At 36.3% G+C, this 27,021-nt stretch overlaps 1 protein-coding gene and 2 long non-coding RNA genes across 4 annotated transcripts in view; 2 read left to right on the plus strand and 1 right to left on the minus strand.

Moving 5' to 3' along the window:
* Positions 1 to 1,173: 1,173 nt before the first annotated feature.
* LOC138855687 (uncharacterized) lies at positions 1,174 to 11,639 on the plus strand. Its single transcript, XR_011396063.1, has 2 exons — positions 1,174 to 4,025; positions 11,467 to 11,639. It is a non-coding gene; the product is annotated as an uncharacterized lncRNA (long non-coding RNA).
* Positions 11,469 to 13,009, minus strand: LOC118679822 (uncharacterized). Its single transcript, XR_004975325.2, has 2 exons — positions 11,655 to 13,009; positions 11,469 to 11,584 (listed from the first exon to the last, which is right to left on the minus strand). It is a non-coding gene; the product is annotated as an uncharacterized lncRNA (long non-coding RNA).
* Positions 13,010 to 15,701: 2,692 nt separating this feature from the next.
* The window catches only part of tara (taranis), a 39,662-nt gene continuing 28,342 nt past the window's right edge, over positions 15,702 to 27,021 (plus strand). For both annotated transcript variants that reach the window (XM_036373059.2, XM_036373058.2), the window contains exon 1: positions 15,702 to 17,171. Coding sequence is in view for 1 of the 2 variants with exons in the window: in XM_036373058.2 (XP_036228951.2) it covers positions 17,160 to 17,171 (12 nt within the window). In the remaining variant the exon portion in view is untranslated. The remainder of the gene's footprint in view (positions 17,172 to 27,021) is intronic.

A 27,021-nucleotide genomic window follows, 5' to 3' on the forward strand; every position in this document is an offset into this window, starting at 1 on the left:
GCTGATAACCTTAGTCTGAAACCGAGTACCATTCGTTGCATGCGTTCTATTACTGCAAAAATTGTTGGTCTCTATGAATCCGACTTTATTCAAGAAAAGACCGTCAAAGAATGTATTGGACTCCTGAAGATTACGTGTAGTTTTTTGAATTTACACATGTCTATCCATTCTTTTCAATAAGCGCACTATTTGGGTTAGTAACATTGGCGTTAGGCATATGCTTCCAGTGTTTCCCAACAATATTAATTTAATTAACCACGACAAATGAATCTGTCAAGGTTGATAGGTAGGTAGCGAGTAGCGAGGCTGTCTAACAACACACCTAGCCCTTTAGGAGGCTCACTGTTATACCACCGGGACTAAAATCTCCTCACTCTATTGTCACCACTCTGAACCACTCCGAGCTTCTAATGAAGTAAATCGGTACAAAAAGTTATTTCTGTTAAATATCGACAAATAGCCAGAAGCATATAAATTCCCTCGTTTTCGAAGTCTAATTGTAGTTCATCTGCTTCACAGTTACCAGAGACACTGCTATGACCTGGAACCCTTTGCAGGTTCATCGTGAAATAGGATGTTAGATCCAATAAGAGATCAAAGCACTATTTCGCTATCTTTGATGAAACCTTAAGAGATTTTAGTGATTTCAAAGCCGCTGATAGCCATGTCAAGGTTACTATAAACATTTAATTTCTCTGACTTCACTTCCAGCACCTTGTGAACTTTCCGAACCGTGCAATAATAGCTTTAGAGGCTTGAATATTAATAAAACTAGTAATTTCAATGCAAAGCAATGACAATCGCGATTGTGGGAAGCAAGAAAACTTAAAGCACTTATCTTTGGCGACAAACTGAGTGTTTTTTGACAGAAACTAGTTTTTCACACAGCATTCATCAGTCATTCGGGGTTAGTATATAACTTGTGATTACAAATTACACGCAAAATTGAGGTCTTACCACACTTATACCGGTCTTGAATGAGTGTCAGATTTTTTTAGAAGTATATCTGTGTCCGATATATCATTTTTTTCGTACAATCCAACTAATATAATATATGTACACTCGGAAGTGAATTATAGAAACTATTCGATCTATCAGATATGTATATACACAAATAGCTTTGAAGTCGTTTTCACAACAGAATCATATTATATATTTCTTGAAATACAAATATTGTCGACATCTAATAAGAGTTACTTAATATAATTTAATTTCGACTGAATTACGCGCGTAGTCAGCAGTAAGTGGGTGAAGAAGCTAACAAACGAAAGCGAATCAGCGTGCGAAAGAACCTTTTAAGTAATGACATCATGAGTAAGATTGTGGCAACGGTAATCAGTATTGTGCAGCAATAACAAATAAGCTCGGACAACCACCAGCTCAACTATGGTGAAGTCGAGTCAGTGACGACGTAGTCAATAACGAAAGTCATTGAATACAATTGTATATCTATATATATATATGTATATGTATAAGTATGTATGTGTATATGTATGTATATGTGTAAATATATTTGATTGAAGGCAAACGACACCATAGTATAAAACATTTTGACGCTACTGTTTGGCAGTCGTTGGTAGTGAAACGTAATCCAAGTTACGTACGTACTCGCAGTAATAACAAAAATATGGACAACAACAAAAAAACACAACACCAAGAAAAAACAGATTGCATTTAACAGCATCATTAGCAACAATTGTATACTTGTTACACACAATAATCGGCAATAAGGTCCTCATAACCTCTACATCAGTTATTTTTTTTTACAATAAAAATGTTGGTTTATTTTTATTTTATGACAAACAATCAGTTTGCATCAAAGTTACCAACCTATTCTACTCTACCGCTCCCGCCACCCTTCAATACATGTGTGTATGTACGCCAGCAATTTTACCAGTTGCTGCAGCACAATTACGTCAACGAATACTTTATGCTTTAACTACCATATTTTGATAACTAACGGTTAACAACGACTCGGCAACTGTACGGCGGACTGGTAACGGTAATCATGTAGTTAGGCAGGTGAAATTCTTCGTTGCAACTGCAGCGCAGGATGTTGCCACTTTGTTTGGTTTCGTGTAAAAGACGGCAAAGTAGCGATGAAGAAGAAAATTCCAAAAAAAAAGAAGGTAAAGACGTTGAACTATTTGAACTCAACTATGTATAATGCTGCCGACAGGCGTTGGGTGTATCTTATGTCCAGATTTTCAAAAAATGGACTAGACCCATTGAGATTTGTAGTTTATAAATTCCAAAAATGCAGGAGTTATCTGTGCCAAGACATGCTTTAAAAGTGACCCTAACTAGACCTAAATGGCTGTCGACTTGATACCCAGGAAAGGTCACTCTATGTCAATGTCGAGAATCAGGTACTACGGAGTTTCTGGCTTCATGTCGAAAAACCAGCAGTTTGCACAAGTGACTATACCAATATTGAAATGGTGCTTTTTGAGCCTGCTATGTCACTAGTAATCGAATTTGTCGCTGCAAAAGAGAACAGTTAAAATTATAATGCTGAAATGATGCCAACAAGACAAACAGTAAAATGCAAATTGGTAAATAATATGCAAGAGCAACTATTAGTTAAAAAGCAAGATTGATAAGTGCCAACATTTGGATTTTTTGTTTTAAATACTAACTTCAATCAATTGCGCAAGATCTTCCGTAATTCTAGTATCAAATAGTGCTTGCCTTCGTCTGTTATCACCTATGTAAGTAATATTCTAAATAAACTGAAAAGTTGCTTAAACTTGCTTAAATAGCTTAAATGTAGCATTCTTCTATGGAAGTAGGTTGGCAGCCCTGTAACAGCTTATAAACAGTTGCTATAAGTTCTCCACTGTTACCGTCCAACTCAACATCCATCAACGAAATTTCCTTCTTTAATTCCTTTTAATAATTTATTATCTAAACACTGTTGATCTGCTTCAATATACCGTTAACACAGGGATGGCATAGCAGACTCAATATTTTCAAACTGTAAATAAACGCAGCAACAATAACGTTAATTGTCATTGCCGCAGCAACCCTGTGTTGTTGATTGGAATGGGCTCATTTTGTAAAATGAAAATAAATAAATAGAAATAAAAAGAAATATTGTGTTGCGCTTTACTATTTTTTCGTAGTTTTTTCTTTGTTTTGCCCTCACTTTGTACATTCATTTTATTTTTTATTATGCTGTATAGAGCCACAGCGCCGAAAAAAAATGTTTCAAGGCGAAATGAGCGCTGTGCGGCGCTGTGTCATCATCAACTACAATAACAACAACGACAACAGCAAAACAACAGTCAACAATGAGAAAACGGAAAAAACAAAAACAATAGTAATCAACAAAAAAAAATAATAATAATAACAGCAACAACAACAATAATAATAGCAGCGAATGGCAAACGAAAGCACTGCACAGCAAAGCGGCCGCAGAAGAGCTCACTTGTGCGCTTGGGAAACGGAAAACGCAAACGCCGCCAAATGCCAAACGAGCAATGTTGGGTTGAGTGGCTGGCTGCCCGACTGGCGCGACGGCTAAAAGTCGCCAGGTACAAGTTAGCCAGCTAAAAACGCTAAAATTTCATAGCAACGACCAATGGCTCTACTGCGGCAGTCGGCAGTACGGGCGCACAACGAACGAACAACAAATGGCAACAACCAAATATTGAGCCAACGATCCAACACAACAGCAACGTCAACCGTAGCCAAAGGCACCAGCAGTTGGCAATAATTTTATTTTAGCCAAACACGCCGACATACGGACCCAGCCGCAGATACCGATATAAAACATACCGTACAACAACAATTGTTATAGTCATATGTGAGTACAATAACAGTACAACAACAAAAGTCACACTGCAAACGCGCAGAGACAACAAAATTCGAAGACAGCAGCAATGGAAACGTCTCGGCACCGATTGTGACGGCGAATGCTAAAGCGCTTGAAACGACAACGACGAACAGCGAAAAATATCGAACGATATATGCTGATGCGAACTGTGCGAACGAACTACGTAATATCAAAACTTGTCTATACGGTACGTACGTAAGTATAGTTGCTATTGTTGTTTTCATTATTATCGTATTCGTTGTTCAAATACTGCTTATAAAACTTTTATACTCAAGTAAATGAAAAATATACGAAAAAAGTGAGCTACACGAGCGGCGCACAATTGGAACGACAGCGCGATTTCGTCAGTGGTTCGTTCGTTGGCTGGTTCGGTTGGCCGTTCGTTCGTTCACTGTTATTGAAAATATTTAGGTGGTGGGCGAGAGCAGGGCGCCCGCGTGAGGAGGCGACACAATACAGCAACAACAGAAATATTTTGTGGCGCTCATGTGATCCAACACACAATTGAGTGGGGAAAGAAGATTGCACAGTGTCCGATGTATAAACTCACAAATAGTATGAACGATACGACTGTATGTATGGGTGTACAACCTATTCCGGGTAAATAAATATACAGTTTCACGGAAAACACTCATAAACGGTATATTTCGAGCCACTCATCACAGCTCTATCAGCATTCTCATTATATGAGCAATCAAGAATAAATATGACATAAACCCGACTTACTTTGTAGACATACAGCGATCTGAAAGTGAGTTTTAGAGCGAAAATTCAAGAGGCGGGTGGTAAATACGAAGTTTTACCTTAGGGCTCTACTAAATGACTCGACCAAATTACTAGGTCTTACTCTTTATTTAACGATACGAAACCAGGCTCTTACTTTACGGTAGACAAATCATTGAAGATTCATCTTTAGCATTACTGGAGATGGCTCCAACTCGTCATTGTGGTCGAGACAAGCCAGAATTCTCTGGCATCGCCCTCAACGTCCTCGTTGCTGAAATTAGGTAAGAGAAAAATACTTAGTTCATTTCGGACAAGCAAACAAGCTCTGATTCTGCCTATACTGTTGGCAGACAGGTTATTAGTCCAGATATGCCGCTACTACTCAGCTACAGCTCTTCGATTAGAACCAGGTCGAGTCCGTCCCTTCCGAGACGAAGCAAAGAATTGGCGGATGCCTTCGCGTTCTAAAGAGTGATCTTAGGACCTTCCTTCCCCACACTTTTCTCCAGAAGTGCAAGTTTCGCAATATCAATACTCTAAACACGAGATTGAAAGCAGAATCGTCAGTTGACGATCTGTCCCCAACGGCGAGTTCCCTTCTCTCCTGTCGCTCCTGGAGGCTGAGGGACATCCACCTTAGCATCAGTAGGGTGGATTCTAAGAACGACTCTTTTTACCAAAAAAACGAAAGTCACATCAGATGCTGTGACTACCTTAATTGTCGTGGTTGTTCCCCCGTTATTTAACTTTCGTTTAACAAAGCTGGCTGATAGAATAGCAGAGCTTATTCAAAGCGTATTCTCCCCTATTTTATTTATACGAACGGAATCCATCGATAATGGCAATTCTGATCTAGTACTAACAGTTGAATTGACAGGTTTAGTCAACAAGCCTGAAGACCATAACCAAGTTGAAACCTATGACACCCTCTCGAAAGACTTAAGTTTAGAGATTCAAAAATTAGTGAGCTCCAAGTTAGCTCTCATATGGTGTGAAAAATCTTTGTTGAGCGACACAGCATAATGTTCGTTAAGAACAGCAGTTCGTAGAACTACACTACGTCAGACCTCAAAAAGTGTGAGAATTATTTTTACAGACAATTCATATTAACTCATTCATAACTTTCATAAGGTGAGCGGCACCCAAAGATATCTCGTCTCAACCGACTAAAGGCTAGGCATTCGTAGGGTAATGGTTTCGTTCTACCGATCCCACTTTACCAAGTTAGGTGAGATCTCAAGGATAAGTAACCTATGATGAGCCCTACTATTTAATTCTCTCTTTCCTTAACCCGAATACTTTTGTTTAGGCCAACATCGACACTACCTAAAAGTAATTCTCTTAAACTATTTATCCTTCAAGTCTTTCAACAACCGTAAAATTGTGATACCTAACCAATCAGACAGTTTAAATAATTAAAAACTATCTGGTAACTTTCACCGTTTACATGTAAATATTACTGCAAAGAGAAACCACTATACCCGCCATACACACGTACTAAACCGCTGGTGCTGCCAGATTGCACACCCGACGAACTGTCGATTTTTTGTGCATATGTAACTAAATAAATACTAACACAATAGTATATATATATTATATATACATATATATATATATATATGTACGAATGTAACCACACAGAAACAGTGGAGCGAGCGAAGAAAAAATTCACAACTGACAGGCTGGTGAAACGGCAACACAACAAAAGCTTTTCAGGTCTACGGCGAGTAAGTGAATGCCTCGCGTGGCCTCGCTTCGTCGTTGTGCCCTTTAATGCTCGCACCGACTGACTGACTGGCTATTCGCGCCCCAGCCCAGCGCAGTGGCCAGGCTATGCGCGAAGCAATGCTTGTGACCGAACTGTCCCACTACCAAGCGAACTGACGGACGGACGAACGGGCGCACTGGCTGATGAGATGTTCGACCATTTTATGTTTTTCTATTTTTTCATTATTTGCTTGGTTCGTTGTTGCGACACTGCAGTTCGGTCGCTCGCAATTCCAGCGACTGTAATGGCAACGGCAACGGCGGCTATGGTTTTACTGCATTGCGAAGCAGCCAGTCAGGCAGCCAGCCAGCCGGGGCAGGCAGCGCCAAATAACCCAACCGAATGGGCTCGTTCATCGTCGTTGTCGGTTGTTTGCGTTTTGCACCGATGCAGCTTTATTCGCTTATCGTTCGAGTGGCGGCCACAGCTTAATCTCACGATTGCAACGACTATGCAATTGTAAACTTTTGGCCGCGTGCATATGTATGCAACTTGTTGTTGGCATTTCTCTCATCAACCATGCAACCATGCCGCCATATACTCGGAGTTTTTTTCTATGCACAATGACAGCAAACAATAGCGGCAAATAGCGAATGCAGCAACAGCAATGCAGCTTGGTCGGGTGCCTACACATTACTAGCAAAATGGCAGTAAAAATCCATCAAGGACATTGCTGTTTGGTGTGCGGATTGCAAAGCAGCAACGGCGCTATAAAGAATTCAACTCACCGCATACGAGTTCGAGTCGGTCCAACGGTGGGTTGTCGCCAGCCACCGTCTTTGGTTGCATATTCGTGGTGATTTCCATGCAATCTGGCAACGTTACAGCGTACAGGTGTATACGAAATTCAAATCCAATTGACTATGCAATCGATTAATGGCAGTTGAATTTAAAATATTAACATTTTAAGGGAGAAGAGCTGGTGATTTGTTGATGTAGTTGGTCGAAGACCCATAAGAAAAAACGTTAACCTTGGTTGCACCTACGTATAATACCATTCACAAATAAAAATGTTTCCATAACCATTTCCACAAGAACTTGACCCGTCAGTTTGTCTGACATCTGGGGGATATGGTAAATAGAAGTCCGAACGAACAATTTACATCGGAGATTGTACCGTTGAGTTGGGTTTAAGAAAGCTTAGATTTGAAATTGTAAAAAAAATGTATTTCAATAAAATTTATAAAATAAATATAATATCATCATATGACAACTATCCAAATAAGAATAAGGAGGCTTATAACTGTAAATATTTTTTAAATAGGGTTGCCACCTATTCACATTTTTGAATCAGTTAAATTAATTCCATAAAGTCACTATGTATGATGTACAAGTAGGGTTTGTAAGCTTACAGTTTAAAATTTTTTTTATTAGGGCGGGGTGCATTCAGGGTTGCGAATTTTATATTTAACAATTTTTGGATTAAAAATTAAATTTTTATTTTTTAACTAAAAATTAATTTTTTATTTTTAATCGCGATCTTGGTACCTAAAATTAGATTTTCATTTTGTAATCCCGATGTTGGGAAAATATGATTTGAATATACACAAAAAAATATTAATTCTTAAACGAATTATTTTTTTTATTCTTAATTACATATGTGCTTAAGATTCAAATTTTTCTTTTATATTTTTCAATCCGGTTTCGGAATTACAATTTTATTTTATTTTTAATCTGGGACTATTTTTTTCTAATCCCGCATTTGGGTTAAAAAGAAATTTATTCAAAAGTTAATTCAATTATATGTTTAATGCATTATTTGCAATACTGGTTGCCATCTATACATAAAATGATAATTATGTAGAAGTCTCATGTACATACATATTTTTAACATATTTTCCATTTTTGTAGTACGGCTTGGCTTTTGCGCCAAAATAGGTATTACTATCGGTGATAATCTCCTCAATGTCGCTAATTGTTTTTCCAGAGAGCATTCTTTTAAATTCTGAGAACAAAAAAATTCCACGAACATTTATCTATATATATATATATACATATGTATGTATGTATTTTTTCAAAATGAAAAAATTTGTATGTCTCTGAAGGGATCTCACTGCAAACTTCTACATTCGAGTATAATTCTAGCGAAGCCTTCTGATAACTAGAAACACTAATATATTTTTGCCCTCGTTATTTATTTCCACAACAAAATACATACTATATAAAATATGGTACATAAATACTTCTGGCGATTCTTCCGAATGCGCGCCTCTCCGATTTGCTTCATTTTCTCAGAAAAACTTCTGCAGAGGTTCCTCAGTAATATCCAAAGGTTCTATTGGCGAATCAAAACCAAAAAAAAAAAACAGGTAAAAACTCAAAAAACGGATTTTTTAATATCAATATTTCACCAAAATTAATGAAATTTTTTCTGCATATATTTTTCAACGTCGAATTCAGGCAAACGTTTTTAAAGGCAAAAATTAAAAAATTAATAAGAGAAAATTTTGGAGAAAAGAATTTAAAATAAAAAAATTAAAATTTTCTATCAAATAACCACAACTCAACTATTATCCGTTTAGCTATAAATCAAATAGATCTTTACTGTCGCATCTGAAAACAGTATCGAAAAATTTCCTGTTTATCATATAAAAGGACAAAATGAACAATTGTTTCATACATATGAATTTAATATTATATATTATTTTATAAATAGATATATGTACATAAGTAATATAATATTTCGCGTCGAACTCATTTTAGCGCTAAATAACTTTAGTTAAAAAAATCTTTAAATAAAAAAATCTTTCATTATGGATATTTCTAGCCAAATTTAATGTGTACTCGTATGTTTTTAAATAATTTTGATAATACCCTCCAAAGAATTAATATTGAGCTGAAACAAACTTTGAATCGCCACAGCAGTAATGAACTATTTCTAAATTTCGCCACACCGCCACACCACTACAAGCGCATCTACATACAACACACCCATATAAACACAACGACCACACACCCACAGGTAATCGGCTTGAAGGACACAGAATTTTTTGACAATTGCATTGAGCTGTCAAGGCGGGATCAGTGCTGCCACATAAAGTAAAACTCAAAAGTAGAAATTTCTTTTTTAAAAATGTATGAATTTACGAGTACATACGTACTCTATTACCAAAGTGCGCTGTAAAATTGAACAAATACGCTGAAGCAGCACAGGCAAATTTACGTTGTGTAGAATCGACAGCAACGGTAAACAACCCCACCGAATACATATTGATGCATAGAGAGATATGTATATTGTGTTAGGGCGTGTGTGTGTGTGTGTGTGCGAACAAAATATCGAGTTATATGTATGTATGCTGCGCTAGCACTGCTGACTTGGGTTTCGAATTTTCCTTTTCGCTTATACGAGTATATTTCATCGGTCGCTGCAGCAGTAAAACAACCACCAACAAAAACGATTTCATAAACGAACCGCCAACGAATGGTGTTCGTGCCGAAGCGCAACAAAAACATAAGCACACTTAAACCGGACCCAGACTGCACTCACCACCGCCGACCCTCGTCACCCACACACGAATGCATATAGCGATGTATGGGTGTATGTGTATGCACTTGCACGCACACTTGCGCATACACAATTTAGTTATTTACGTCGTTATTGTGTTCGCACGAAATACGTTTTCCTAGTTTTTGCCATTATTTTGCTACCAACCTTGTCGTAGCTGCAGAACGACCGCTAAAAATTCATATATGGGCACGTACAATCTGGCAACACTCATCGCTTCAAATCGTTCTTGCCTGTTATAACGGTAAAGGCTGTATGCACTCATCCGGCAACCCTGCGCACTCATAATTTAATGTTTCTCGACCACTCTGCGGTAGTTTTTGTTGTTTAGCTTCGTTAGTGTATGCCTCGTGTATTCTTATTTTCCTGCCACATTTGCCCACTCGACGGAATTGACAATGTGGCATAAGGCAGTAAGTGGCAAAAAAGCCTTCGTACAGCGTTACCATTCGTAGACTCCCGTTCGCCGGTGTCGCACAGACGATGAAAGCGTCTTTCTACAAAGTATCAGGATATGTACCGTGATACGAGCGCCTAAAGTGCGAAGAAATAGTTGCTTAAAGACATCACTACCGATCGACAGATTGATGTGAAAAGTCCTAAGAGCATCCATCCCACTGTTCACAGCACCAATATTGGTCTCTCTCTTATATGTACACTTCTAAATGCATAGGCAAAGGATTTATTCGACAGCTGAAAAGAAGCCATCGACGAGACTTCAAATGTCCAATCCAAAATGAACGCAAACAATAAAATATATCAGACACGATTGGAGATAGATATCTATAGATCTAAATATAGACGTGAATTTCCCTAAAAACCTGATTGAAAGCTTCTGAAAAAGTTAGCTGATAGGGAATGACCGAATTTGTCAGAGAAACTTTTCAAATAAAGTATAATCTTAAAAAAGGGATAACTGGCGCATCTCTCACTGGCTTGCATTATAATTGAATATATTATTCGATTATTAATAAAAGTAAATCTAAGAAGGTAAGGAATTACCTAAATGAACAGCGTGACGAGCTGAGCCGATTTAGACATATCCATTTGCCTATTCGCCTGTATATACGCGAACTAGTCCCTCAGCTTTTGAGATGTCGATCTGAAATTTCTCACACGTCCTTTTCTCCTCAATAAGCTGCTCATTTGTCGGAACCGCCGATATCGGACCACAATAGCTACCATACAAACTGACAAATGAAATTCAAGTCCTTATATGCACAACTTTTTTATTTGTAAATATATTTTGGGTTTACGAAATTTGGCATATATTTAAGGCATCTTTAAAAACTTCGAACAAATTGCTCAGATCGGACCAATATAGCAAAAACATGAATACACATTTAAAGAAAAATAATCTTTAAAAGTAGATTGTTTATGACTATACTGTCTTCAATCATTTTTCGAGATATCGATCTAAGTCCGATTCCTGAGAAACTTAAAATTTCGAATAAGGAAACGATAAAATCATACAAAATAGATTACAAACGGAAAGTTTTCAAATGTTCACCCAAATTCGGATTTTTTTGTAAAAAAAAAAGTCTGTCAAATATACAATTTTCACTTTTCTTTCTTTCGTCGAATACCTAGTTTATGGTAATTAACACGTATTTTTTCTTCTTATTTCAGACGATCCTGTAAAATCGATCCATCTTATTTCCGAGAGACTGCCGGAAATGACGTCGTAATGGCGGAGTTTTGAGCATTTTCCTTTGAGAAATTCACAAAACCTATGTAAAATATGTATCTTTGGAATAATAAAAAGTTTGAATAAAATATTAAATTTTTTATATGAAAAATAATTATTGAAAATATACCGCTTTTGGCTCGAGGAAACTCATGTAACCTCTTAAGAAGTCTCTAACTTTGACATGTTTTGGAATAAAAAATCGAAAACATAAAGCTAAGCTAAATAAGTTTAACAAAATGTATGCCAGGTGTAAGATGGTTAAAAATACCTTAAATAATTCTGGAGGTATTTTGAACCAGCGTTACCACCTATCGACAAATACCAAGTTTTGAAACAGCTTTGGAAGTAACAAGTTGCACTAGAAACTAAATTTCTGTATCAGAAAAATTTTGCTTCAAAGGATTTAGTTTACAATTACTCAAATTTCGGTTGAATCGTGATTTTAATCTGCAGTTTTTTTTCGAATAATAACAGAAAATTGGGATTTTTAAACTTTTTCGGATATAATCATATTTAATTAATTTGGAATATGAAATATATAACAAATTTTGTTATTAATTTTTAAAGCAAAATAAATATTATTCCCTCAAAAAAAAATGTCTGTCGAATATTCTAATAAATAGTTCACTCGATTTTACAGGAGGCACACAGACAGTGCTAGTATACTTATTCCAAAATTCAAATGGAACTGTTAAAAATCAGCTACATTTTATTATTTAATAAATTTATAAACGCCCAACCTGCTATACCGGCGCACAAAACTCATCTGCCAGCAGATCCTGTCGTTCGCCAACAACTTATCGATCGGTTGCGCGGCTTTTTGACGCATATCCGTGCAGAAGCTTTACGAGTATGCCCACACATGCATGTTAAACTGTGCTTGTATGTGTGCCATATCCGTTTCGCAGAGCCTTCTGAAAAGCCTGTGTGGCTTCACCAACACACCATAAGCAAGTTGATTATTGATATTTATGCATGTGTGCGTAAATGAGGTCTTCCAGCGCTTGGCTCATGCTATTGCCAACTTACTTGTTTGCTAGCGAACGCTACTAGATGGCTGGCTTATTTGCTGTTAGCGGTTATTATTTTTGCTTTTTTTACTGCTACAACGCTAGCATTTAGCAAACGTACGACCAGCTCCAGCACCAGCTAAGTATTCAGCATGCACAAAGTTCGTTTCAAGTCGCTGGTGTTGAGGGAAAAACATTCACAGAGCATAAAATGTATTTTTTTTGTTTTTCGTATAAAAACCCAACTGGCAATATTATTATTATTTTATTTAGCGCTATCTTGCTCACGCTCGCCACAGCAGTACAACCAGCAGTTTTTAGGGTGCTGCGGCGCGGCGCGGAGCGGTGAAATGCGACGATAGCCGAGTTGAGTCGCGTTGAGTTGGATGGGTTTTTTGTAGATACAAATGTGCATATGTATATATGTATTGTAAATATATATATGAGCGCTTGTATATACGTGCCAACGTACCTAAATACCAACGACGCTTGTGTGCACATATTTCTGTAGATATGTATGTGTATTGTTGTTGCTGTATATATGCATTCGAATTTGTATTTTTGTATGTACATACTTCCTCGGTATTGTTAAATGTGTATACACACACATATACATATTTTATGTATGCACGTTGAAGTATGCTCGAAGTACGGGCACGAACGAGGTGAATGGAGGAATGAAAAAGTGTACATTCGCATTCACACACAGACACACGGATACAGTCACACGCACACATGCATACAAGAAGCGATAGAGAATAACAGCAAAGCATAACAATAGCAACAACAACCGTACGACGGGCGATTCCATGCCCGACACACCAACACACACACACGCACCTTCATGCATGCAGGGCACATTTAATGCATACATATAGAGTCAGAGCAGGAACGCACATCGCTACACACCAACGTATATACAACAATACACTTTGGCAGTCAGTCGCTCTGTTTGCTGCTGTTTTTGTTGCTTTCGCCGCTGCCATTGCTGTCAATTTTCGTTCGTTCGTTCGTTCAATTGCTTGCCTGCTTCGCTTCGTGTGCTCAATTTTCCTCTGCCGCAGCTCCGCCGTACCTTTAGTCAGGCTCGTAGCTGTCGGCAGTGGTGTGTAGGTAGTTCAATGTTTAAGAGGTCCTCACTTCAGGGTATCTTAATGGTAAAAAGAAAAACGATTATATTCGTAATTTTCAAACGATTGTTCGATCGTTCTGAGGTGGGTACGTTATATGCGCATTTCACTATCCTAAAAACGACTACAATGTAGCCGAAAATTTGTAACGTGAAAAAGAATGTCTCTCTTTGTCTGTCTGTAGGATATTTTTTTTTAAGATACAATTGAGCATAGTTCTTCGGATTGTTCGTAGCTTGGACTGTTGATAGCGATAGCGTAACGCAATCACTCTCTCTTCATATCTCACGACTTAAACTCTTCTTTAATCTCAGGACCATCAAAATGCTGAGCGCTCTAAAACTTGATATATAACTCGTTATAATTTACTCTCGCATTACTAACTTTTAACGAGCGTTTTCTGATCGGTTTTATATAAGCATATAAACTCATTATTTCCAAATTGCGTTATGATAGGATTGCAAAATTTAATATTTTATATATCTTTCATTTATTTAATTTTAATTTTACCATATTTAAGATTTGATTTGTGATATATCCGAACCCTCAACTCTGCACGCACCTGACTTATTTTGCCACTACACTCTTCACATAGCCGTTGTTGCTGACTCTGCTATGCTATTTGTGCTGGCGAACGAACTCGTAACAAGCAACCATAACAGCAACAACACCAACAACGCCCAATATATAATGCAGACAAGTTGCGACCGACAGCGACGAGACACAGTGACCCATTCTATCGATATGCGATAAAACATTATATGGAAAATTGTATTATAATTCTCTTTCCAATTTTTCTATTCCTTAGTTTTTTTTTTTAACAACCTTTTAGAAATCTTAATGTAGTACCACGCTTCTATTCAGGGGTTGGAACTTTACAGATCCAAGTTATTGCTCGGCGTTCTTAAAACATTAGCTGATAACTCCTGGAAAATTATAGATTCATTTTTTTGTGATAACCTCACACAAAAATTCACGATTAAGAAAGTTCAGAGACACATCAAATGTTTCATAATGATTTTTAAAGGTATTTTTGGTTTCTTGGCAATTCTCTAATCCAATAGGTAATCCAAATCAAAAACTATGATATTATTTTATAATTAGAAATCAGCAATGTGACTACGTATGTACATAACATTAAGAAATGTGGTTTGGATACTTGACGATTATTTTGTTAAGCCGATGTGTTGAAAATCGACTGTGACCATTTATAGGGCGACATTTATGCTATGAAACTATTAAAAATTTTAGATTTGGACAACGGGCAACTCAATAGAGACGCTGAATTAGTAGAAGAACTGAAAAGAGTAACATGTGCGACAGAATCTTATAGATTAATTGTGTACACCTTTCGTATTAGAAAGAAACCCATTTATATATTTTTAATCAGCTAAATTTTAATTGAAACTTCTCATAGAAAATATTTCAAAACTCTGTTTACCAAAATGTCTTACAATTTTAACGTATCCAAAAACGAAAAGCCCACTGTGCCGTGCCCACATTTACGACTATGCCGACAACTGGGTAGGTACGTACACAAAACGTTCGCCTCGCTGCCAGCCCGACAAACAGACTGTTGAACGAAACGTTGGCGCAACGCTTGCTTGCCTGCTTGATTATTGGGTATAAAACGTGCATATACACTTGTATATACCTATATGCACACATACAATATGTATGAGACGAGGTAGATAGCTAGCGAGCGCTACACACGATGAAGATTACCACACGAAGTTGGGCAAAACGAAACGCAGTGGGGAAACGAGTCAACGCTGCAGCACACAAACACGCTGTTTGTATATGTGAGTGCTTGCTTGCTTGTATATGTGTGTAAGTGTGCTATTGTCGGGTGCGCTGTGTGGCTTAAGCAACAACACATAGCACACATACACACAGATACATTTTGTTGATGACGACGACAGCGACGCGACGAAGCGACGTTATATGTACAATGACTGTCGGCAGCGCAGTCGACGCAGCCAACACATTTTCGAGCGTTTCTACTGTGTGCCTCTGGTGAACGTATCTTTCGGTTTGCCAGATTATTTGTGATTTTAGCATGGTAGACTAAGGTACAACGTCGCTCGCACGCACGTTCGTTCGTTCGCTAGCTCGTTTCGTCGTAGTCTCGTCGAAAAGAAGAAATATTTTTTGTGCAAAGCTAACACTATAGTAGCGCCGCCGACACATTAGCCTAGCTAGTAGCTGTCAATAGGGTAATGACAACGCGTGTATATTTTTCATTCCAAAAAAAAAAAAAAACGCGCGTACGTGATTGTTTCCACTAAACAAAAATATATATAAATATTACTAATAAGCAGCTATACAACAACAAATAAACGTATACAATATTTTGCCGAAAAATCATTTGTTTCAAGCAAGTAAGCAAAACATAACAAAGTGTATAGTAAATGTGAACGAGAATACAAAAGAATGTTGTGTGCAACAAAAATTCAAAAACAAAATATTTGTTGAAATGACAAGTGACAGTTGAAAAGTGACATTTTTGGAATTTTGTATGGAATGTGACTGTGAGTTGTGGCGTTTTGGAGAAGACAAGTGAATTTTCAACTAGAAAAGAACCCGAAAAGATTTTTTAAGTTTGCCGCACAAATTACAACTCAGCAAACCAGTGACAACAACGTACTGTGCAAATATAAAATTTGTAAAAATTAAAACTAAATTCCACTCAAGTATTACTATAAGAAACTAGTGCATTTTGTACAAAAAAATTTCGGCAGACAACAACAATTGCACCAAAAAACGCGCGCTCTGCTACAAACAACACCGCTTGAGCCAGTAAACCAAAGTCAAGTGTAACCAACTAGCAATAAAACACATTGACATTTGCCGAAAAAGCAGCAGCAGCAACAACAACAGCAACGTTAACAAGTAGTAGAGAAACAGTGCAAATACCAAAGTTGTTGCAGCATCTTAACGTCTCTGTGTATATGTATGCATATGCACAACAATCAGCAGATTTCCGCATTGAGTGGCGTAAACAAAGCGGCAGCAAGCAAGCACCTCTTGTGGCAAATACAATAAGCGCGCAAAACCACGCACAAGTGCAGCAGCAGCAACAACAACAACTGCTAGCACTACCAAGTGACAAGTAGAATAGCGCCAATAAGCAAGTGTAATAAAACAGTGCGTACTATAAGTAAGCATAACACAACTATTAGAACTAGAAGCAGCAACAAAACGCATATTTTGCAGAAACTTTTTGTGAACGCTCTAAACTAAATATATACCATATAGCCGCAACAAAAAGTATTAGAAAAAAGCGCCCAAAGAACATAAGAAGAACACAATTATTTTGGAAGAAACTACAAAAAAAAATCATAACTTCAAATTGTCGGTTTATGATTTCTGGCCAATAAAAGCAACAAGCGCACGTAGCTAAAGAACAGCAAGCGCAGCAGTAGCAACCAATTGGAGTTTACACTAAGCAAAAACAGTGGCAACTGTATATTTTATTATTTTCAAACTATAATGTGCACTGAGGTAAGTTTTTGAAAAATAAAATTATGCTCACATTTCGAAACTAACATTATAATTGTATTGGCAGCAAATTGGCTTGTGTATAGTGCAGGGGAATAGCGCTTGCTGTTTGGGCGCAGTAAAATAGTGAGCGCTGGGGACTATTATGATTTATTTTAGCATTTAGGTAGAGCAAGGAAGAGTAACATTATAAAAAATGGTTGTAAACACTATTTTTTAAAACATTTTCTTATATGTTTTTTTTTTTGTATTGAAAAAGTAGTTCAAAAAAGTATTTTTAATTAGTAATCACTATAATTTTCGAATCAATATTTTAACAACATATTTTAAATAAAAATGTTCAAAACCCTAACGACAACGTTTAGACTTATATGCGTTTTATAAAAACTACTAACTAATAATTGCAGAAATTAGTATTTAAAATAGCAGTGATAAGCAATTAAAAATTAAAGCGAACTATTTTGCAGTTGTATAATATTATGCACAGAATTGTTAAAAAATTTTGTATTGTTCATAACGAATTCAAAATTAAGTAGCACTCATTTTCGAAACCAAAAATTTTTATTACTTTAAAATTTTGAATATTTTAAATTTTTAATATAAAATGCATTTGTATAAAATATATACAATTTTAAATAATTTTGCTTAGCTTACCTATTTAAAGAGTGCATAAATTCAAAATAATTCTGAACTAAGTTAATATAACTTTTTTATTTCAATCAGTAGGATAAAAGCCAGCTTCGTTATTGGCTCGATCATGTTTTTAGGAATTTGCAAGCATTAATTTTCACTTCAAGCCTGCTTTATATTCTATTCAGTTCGAAAATAATTCAAAATAGATCTATACTATTCACTATATAACGTGCTTTAGATATTTTTAAAATTGCATGCGATTCAATAATATTTTCCGAAATCTGTTTGAATTACTTTTCGCTATCAGCCTGTTTTATATGCCACTTTGGTCTAATAGGTAGAATAAGCTATTTTTTAGGCCTTTTGATATGAAAATAAGTATTTTCAAAACACCTTTTAGGCATTAATAAAAAACTATGCGATGACATTGCTCTATTTCGATTGCAAAAACAATTTTAACGATACAATAACTATTATAAACTGTTCTTTGCAATATTCTCCACATTTACTAGCTTCAGATATATTATATTTTAAATTTTTACCGTTTTATGTAGAGATACTCATAAGATTTAAGTTTGAGTTTAAGAGTTAACTTTTCTTTAAAGTCTATAAAAATTATGTATCACCATGAGTATTTAGAAAAAGTGACACCTCTGTATACATCGACAATTTTTTCACAAAACTTTTTCTATCCAAACTCGTGAGTATTTTTTCACGCTTAATGTTAATTCAAATTATTTAGATATTTTTAAAATTGACAACTACTACATGAATAATGCTAAAAAGTCATGACACACGGTGGAGCAAATAATATCGAAAGTCGATGAGTGTATGTAGATCTGACTGCGTAAAGAATAAGTGAGTAATTTGTGGTTTTGCGGATTCTTAATAAAGACTACTGTCCCAACAAGGATAATTCAAAGAATTGCAATGTAGTCATGAAAGAAAAACTTGCAAATTGAAACTTATTTATTAAATTATAATTAATTTTAATAGAAAATGATGAGTTGGGAAAATAAATATCTAGTGATAATAGTAGTACGTAGAAGAAGTTAGAAACATTTCACACAAATAGTTTCAATTAAAGCAAATGCTTACTATTTGAGAGTATTACTTGTATATTGAAAAAATTAAAAAAAAATTAAAAGTTAGCCGAAATCTTTAAAAGCTTAGATGCTTTAGGCTATTTAGAGTACACTATTTCAAAACCAAATGCAGCAGCATGTGTCCTTAACTAAATTTAGTTGTCTTTATTTTGATAATTTTAAATATAGCTTTAAAAATCTAAAATGCTTAAGTCAAAAAATATGATTTTGAACAATTAACCACACACTTTGTCTGTAATTCAGCAGTACTGCATTTAATTAATGTCCTTCTGCTGTCTACACTTTCATACATACACGCTCTAGCTTGGCAAGCACTTAAGTGCTATTAACCCTTGCCTTCCTGGTGATTATAAGCTATTAATTTGCACACATTCAATATCCTAGAATATCCTTTGCACACATAAGCGTAGGTACAAAACTAATACCAAAACAAGTGTTGCAAATTTATAATGAAATAACAACAACGAAAAGTTGACTAGACGCATTTTGAAGCATAATGTTATAACTGACCAGCTGATAGCGCCAAACTGCATGTTAATCCTACTTGCAACCGACCAATTTCAAATCCAACATGTGGTTACGCCAATTTCCGAGCCTTATCAGCAAAGCAACACAACAACAAACTTATAGGCATACGAACATATGACTACGCAGCAGCATCCTAGCGGTGAATCGCTTAATGTGTAAAGTGGCGCTTTACACAACCACAAGTATGCTGTAAGTCGATGCAACATGCAGGCAAAGGCAGACAAGCTACAACGAAGTCGACGCTGTGCCTGCCCGCAATTGGTGGGTGAATGTGTGTCGTTGGAAAGCAGATGCATACAAACAGCGCAAATACGCACACATATGTATGTTTGAGTAGCTGTGGGCGCATACATATGCTTAGATCAAAACAGAGGCACATGTTGCAAGCAAACGTAGCACCGAGACGTGCCTTTATTGGCGCTTGCGAATAAGAAATAGCTGTGCGACAAACGTTTTAGTGATCATATAGATAAATATATATATATAAATGTGAATTGCACTTGTCGGCGGCTCCCTACATGCCAGCAGCACCAATACAGCTGCCGCATTCGAGGCGCAACAGCCTTTGTTGATTTTGCCTTAACGTCATAGCACGTGTTGCAAGGTTGCATGCTGCATTCCTTATTCACAAATAAATCACCTAAACACATTATTTGTTGTTATTGTTGATTTTTTTTTTGCGTAGCAAATAACGTACGTCAGCAGCGAGTCCATGACAAGTTACTTAGGAAAGCAGAAAAAATAAGCGCAAACGTTGGAGCAACATAAACAACATCTGCTAGTGTGCATGCAATGCGGAAAAGTTAGCAAAACTTGCATTCTTGTGTGGCAAACTGCCTTCCTTTCTTGGCTGCTGCAAACAATAAACAAAACACAAAAGCCGGCTAAAGTGCGTGCAACATTACATTGCGGCGCACATATAATGTTAGAAAAGTTGGCGAAAACTTTTTATTTCCTTTAAGCGCACTTTCCGCTGCTTATTTCTAACTTTTATATATTTTTTTTAATACATTTTTTAAATTTTTTTAATTCCAAAACATATTTTGCACAGAAATATCGAAAAAAAATCAGACAAGATTGGTATGATATTTATATGCATACACATATGTTGCAATAATATCATACCAATCTTTGCCTGCATGCAACATGTGCGGAAAAAAGCAACTAAAACACAGGTGTTGCATGAACATCCTTTACCAAACCAAATTAACGGTGTAACAAGTCACTTACAAACACTGAAATATTTATGCTGCAATGCACGTGCTGTTCTTATGATTTTTGTTTTTATATTTGTTTTCTGCCTCGCTGCCCCTTGGCGCTGTTTCACGCTATCGCTAATGCTGCCGCACTCATTCAACGTGGCGCGTTGTGCCCAAGGGCGGACCGTGCTGTCAATTTAACGCTTGAAGTTTGTGCTTTCTTCGCTATATTTTACATACATACAGACATAACTTTTGCTCATTGTATTCTGTTGCATGCAACGTTGCACGCCGGCAGCGACAACTTTTTTCATAACATTTCTATAAATGCGCGCACATATTTTGGTAATTACGACATGACCTTTGTTGTCGTTATTATTTGTCTGTGGTTGTCGTAGTTGGCTAGTTTGAATTTTTCACATTCTTTGTTTTGCTCGGCAAATTTTCAACACACACCACTTGTTTATCTTTTTGCAGCGCTTTCACAACAAAAAAAAATGGTACAAAAACAAAGCAAACAAGCATAAACACCTAACCAATAATTTCCTCCACCATTCAAGCAATAAAGAAATACCGAACATTTTCAACGACATTAATTACTTCTGCTCAAAAGCACACGCGCGCGCATAGTGTTAGTGAGCGCTTAGCGCTTTTTATGCATGTACACAGGTATGTGTGCTTTTTAATCATGCACCTTTAAAGACACTAATCTTTAAGAGCGCGCGTAGTCGCTACATTCGCTAGCGCTGCGACGCGCCGCAACGCGTTGACAGCGTCAACGTCGACATCATCCACATCAGCAAGATTGCTGCGCGCTTAACATCCGCCAAGTTAAAACTCGACCACATTTTTTCTTTTGTTCAATAACAAACGCAAACATCTCCTGCTGTCGGCGCGTCACGCATTAAAACTGCTTCCGTTCATTCATTGCTTTGGCCGCGGCGATTTGGTTGGTTGTTGTTTGTGCCGCCGCGCCATTTACTCAGCGTCATAATAATTACAAAATCATATTGTGACTTGCCGAACATTAAGAAATGTGTATATACATACATACAGACAGACATTTTTAATTGTCATCATTCTTATTGTTAATTGTTTGGCTTTCGCTTTCATTACGACGCAAACAGTGGAAAAGTTACACTACAATACGAAAAAGTCAAAACAAAGTGTGTTAAAATTTTAAAATATGATTTTTTATACTTCCGCATAATTTTACTGCCACAACAGTACACAGCGCTTGCACCTGCCTTATCAGCGCGCCAGCAGCAATAGTCTAAAGAACAGCTGAGCGCTAAGGCTGGGCAAACCAATTTATGCAACAAATCACCAAAACAACAATAATCATGCTGAGAATATAGACCAGCAATAATAGGTCAACGTAACAACGGCAGTTAAATTGCAACCTTTAATGCGAGACGTGCAATGATAAGACAACAAATAAAACAATAAGTACGCTGCAAAGAGCAACGCTAGCAATCAGGTGGTCAGGCAGCAATTAACAAATAAAAATAAATGGAAAAGAGTAACCGGAAAATTAGAACGAAAGCGCAGACGGGCATTCCCATAGTGTAGAAAAAATATAAAGGAGATATAACAACAACAAAAAACAACAGTTAGCGGCATGCTGCGACTGCTGTTATCCTTACCACTACTTAACATGCCACAAAAGTCGTGCTCATTTTCATTTATAGCAACAACACAAATACATATATATGCCATACATAACGACAAGTGGCGCGCAGTGCCAGTGCTGCTATTTTGCATGCTGCCAATAATGGCATAAACCCCAAAACCCGCAGCTAGCAGCCAAAAAGCGCCTTTTAATGTTGCCGCCGCATTGCCTGCCACCAACACAGTAGCAGCATCACCACCAAACCATTAACCAGCTATTGCTGCTGTTATAGCAATTACTCTGCTGAGTGCGCGCACTTTTGCAACATCTTGTGAGAGGCGACGATGCTGATGACGACTACAACGACGACGGCGGCTGCAGCTGCTGCTACTGGTGTATGGGATGATGTGCGATATTTATTCATAAATAGCGTTAAATGTTGGCGCGCCGGTTCAGTTGTTAGCCAACCAACGACCAAACAAGACGACCAACTCAAGACCAAACGGCGAACGAGTGAACAAATGCATGCCTGTGAATGTACGTTGATGTGGGTTAAACTCGAAGCGCAACAATCGCTACGACAGCAATTATAATAAATTTTCTATGTATGGACATGCGACCAAGCGGCGGGTAGTAAATTTCGATTTTCTGAATGTGTGCAAAACGTATTAAACGAGCATGTTGCACGCACTACAACAGCGTTGTTGCAAGTAGCTGTTGCTTGTTGGGCATATATTTCAGCGACGAGACCTCGAGCGCGGTGCCCCCAGCATAACTACGTGCAACATGAAGTGGGTGGGTTGGCTCGCTTGTTGGGCTTGTTCGTTGCTGTTTCGATTTTAACAATGGCAGTTGTAACTATGTTGTATACACACATAAGCATATGTATTGCATGTGTCCGAATTTCGTCGTCGTTCGACGACAGAAGAGTTAAAAGTTTGCGCGTATTGTCGTCCGAAATTTGGCGCTGCACGGCGCGAGTAACGTCAGAAGTGCAGGTTGCTTAGCACTTAACTAAAATCGGTCGCGCCGTGTTTGACAACGCGCTTGACTCTAACCTGTTGTTTGTTCGGTAGTGGCAAGCATTTGTTGTTATTTTTCTATTAGTATTTATCAATTTATGATGCTCATATGCAAATAGTGTGCATTGTGTCCATCAAACGTCTTACGGCTTGCCGTGCTACACTTTGTGGCATGTTAACGCTATTTTACGTGACACATAAGCACTTGTAAATGCATATAATGAATATAGAAGTACTTATTTGTCTCATATTAACTCTTTTACTTACGCTGTTTAATATTTTTTCTCTTCAAAAAATCCTGCAACCTATATTTTACTTTCAACAAATTCACAAAATCGTTTAAAAAGTCGATCAACTCACTTAAAATGTCCTGTGCTGCAATGCACTTCATTATCTCAGCATCTCTGCTCTGCAATATTTACCATTATATTACAATTTAATTACTACAACATGCCATACAGCTTGCGTACTTACCCTCAAAAGCTCTTACACACTTTCTTCTTTGCTCACTCGCATGAGCTGCACTCATTTTCTACGCCCGTCGTTGCTGCCTCACGTAAACAGCTGATTTTAAATTTCGCCACTTTTTCACGTTTTCCTTGTAAACAGCAGCGCTACTTATACCTCTTTACACTACTTATACATATAGTATGTATATGTGTGTGCGTGCAGACAGTTATTTTCACATTTGCCTTTCATCCTTTTCCAAGCTTTTCATGCTGCCCATTTCACTTGTCAAAAAAGTAATCGTGTGCACATTGCTTGCCTCTTATTAATGGTTTTCGTCTGCTTCATTGATACTTTGCGGGCGGACCGCGCCTCTTCTGCCAATTTGCCGCTTCTGTGGACCCTTGCTTTGCTTGTTGACTCGCTGTGCTTACGCGCTTGTCGATTATGCGGTTGGTGGTGGCGATTTCTGCTATAAATGCGGTTAAAATTTATAACTTGTTGCTTTAATGAATACGTGCAGGGGTTTTTTGGGAGCTTTATGAGTTACCATATGGGTTATGTTTGCAGTTATGTATATATTTTAAAGCTTGCATTTTTGACCCATATATTTGCTGATGATGTGGGAAAGTCACATTTTTTTTATCGTTATAATGCGATTTAGGCAAATCTAATCACAATTGCCACATATTTTGAATTTATTGAATGACTAAATGAGCTGAAAAATATAATTTTATATCTTACAGAAACAAAAAATGTAAACAAACATTTAAAATTAACAAAATATTAATAATAATACAAAAATTTTAAGTTATTAAAATAAAAAATTAAAAAAGATTCCTTTCTTATGTTTACAAAATGCACAAAAATACATAAAATTCATAAAAATATATATATAAGAATAAAAATAAAAAGTGCAAATAGAAAATTATAAAAGAGAATAAAATAAAAATTTAAAAAAATATTTATAACAATAAACGTAATAAAAAAATAATATAAACCAAAAACCAGTTAAATAAGCGTATAATAAAATAATTGATAAAAACATAAAAAAATTTAAATATAAAAGCAAAGCTAAATATTAGAAAAATTAAAACAAATTTAAAAAATTAAAATAAAATAGTAAAGCAAATATAAAATATGCAAAAACTTATAAAAATAACTTTTATATGTATTATCAAATAATTTTATTAAAAATATAAAATTTGTTTAATATGAAAATAAAATAAATATTAAATAAACTTACAAAATTAAAAATATATACAAAAAGTTTAAATTAAATAGTAAAACAAAATTAAAATAATTCAAAAACTATACAAAAAATAAATTTTATGTGAAGGCTATTAAATATTTTTATTAGAAGTTTTAAATTTATTAAATACAAAAATTACAAATATATGTATATTATTAAATATAAACCTTTCTATAATTAAGTTCGACAATTTACACAAATGCAGCAATAATTTTCATTGCTAATAAGCAGTTCTGAAACTCATCTAAACTAATATACAAACACATATTTGTCTACACAACTAAATATAAATTTACTCAGAGCAAAATACAAATTAACTACTTAAATTATGACGGATTCGCATGCAGTCAGGCATTTCAAAGATTTTGTTGTTCTACCACTAGCATAAGATTTTTATTGAAAGCAAGTTAAAATATATTTCATACGCGAAAGTGGTCACAGGCTTAAAATAGAAAGCTATTTTATTACTGAAATTTAGTAAAAAAAAATCTGAGAATATATATTGGAAAACCCATGACGTCAATAAAAATATTTGAATATGAAGCGACTGTGTGAATCGTTGCATAAAATGCAAAAAATAATTAGTTACAATTTTTAAAGCATGTTTGCTTTAATATATTATCTACATAGTACATGCATACATACACATAAACATAGGTGATTGGCAAAACATTTAAACGCGAATATATAGAACAAAAACCGGCGTACAAAGCGCGCAATTAATATAATGACCCGCACCGAAAAAAATTTACGCTTTAATACTATGCAGCTGATAATACTTGCAGCCATCCACAAACAAACCGCGCAACGCACACTGTCATACACACATAGCAAGGTGCGGCTGGACTCCAGCTGCCTACATATACACATATATTCATATACATATGTATATATACATATATATTATATTCTGATGCGCTGACCATCATTTACTGGCGTCCAGCAGCAACAGCAATTCGTTCGCACGACCAGCGACCTCCACTGCGTATGAGTAACATATATTTCGTTGCATTAAAGTAACTTAAATTCATCATACGCACTGTACACCCAAGACGCTATAGCAATTTCTTTTACATTTTCGGCTTATTTTACTGATTATGATGACTATGACAACAACTCAAATATGCCATCCACATTTGTATATAAAAAAAAGCCACATACATGTTGTTGTAGTTGTTATTATTTTATTTTTTCGCTATCAACCGAAAATATAACCATAATAACTTTACTGTTAAGTGGCAGCTACGCATTGAGTTGAGTTCAAAATTTCTTTACTGCCGCCTTTCATTGCTAACGGTTGCCGGCGTGACTACGCTATCTAACGCTGCTGTTGTGTGGCGAACTGTGGGCGCCTTTGGTGAGTTTTTATTAAGTCAGCATTCATGACTTGCCGTTGCAGCCCATTTTTTTTTTTTTTTTTTGCTTTCGTTTTTCCTTTTTTATTTTTTTTTTGTTTGGTTTTGTTGCCACATATTTCACCCAATTTCATTATGCGCTCGCACACGCGCACATACTAATGCGTCTCCTTTATTTTATACTCTACTTTATTGTCGGTTTTACGTTCGTCGTTCTTATTGTTGCTGGTGCTATCGCTACTTGCTTATGCGAGTATGAGCTTGCCATTTTCTTTACCCACAATCAAAACAAATACACTTTATATACATCATACATATACAATGTATGTATATGCGTGCATATTATGTACATCTATATCACTTTATATACTATATGCTATGTAATATATATGTATTTTGAGCATACAGTTGCTAACCTTATTGCCACCCACTCGCTACATACATATAAACCGTAATACAGCTCACTGCTTCGTCACCGACCGCACCGCCGCCTTGTTATAGATATGGTATATACATACATCCATGTATATGTAATGTACATATGTATATAGCCATTTACAATATCCCTGAACTGTGCTAGCATCGCCATCACCAACGTTCGGCATCGGCAAAGTGCTCATGCAACTGTTGGTGATTTTGAGCCTTTCGGCCGCCTGTGGGCGTTCGGTTCGGCTTGATAGTCGTTTAGACGTACTGACT

The sequence above is a fragment of the Bactrocera oleae genome, chromosome 2, assembly GCF_042242935.1.
Source record: "Bactrocera oleae isolate idBacOlea1 chromosome 2, idBacOlea1, whole genome shotgun sequence".
Taxonomy (NCBI): Eukaryota; Metazoa; Arthropoda; class Insecta; order Diptera; family Tephritidae; genus Bactrocera; species Bactrocera oleae.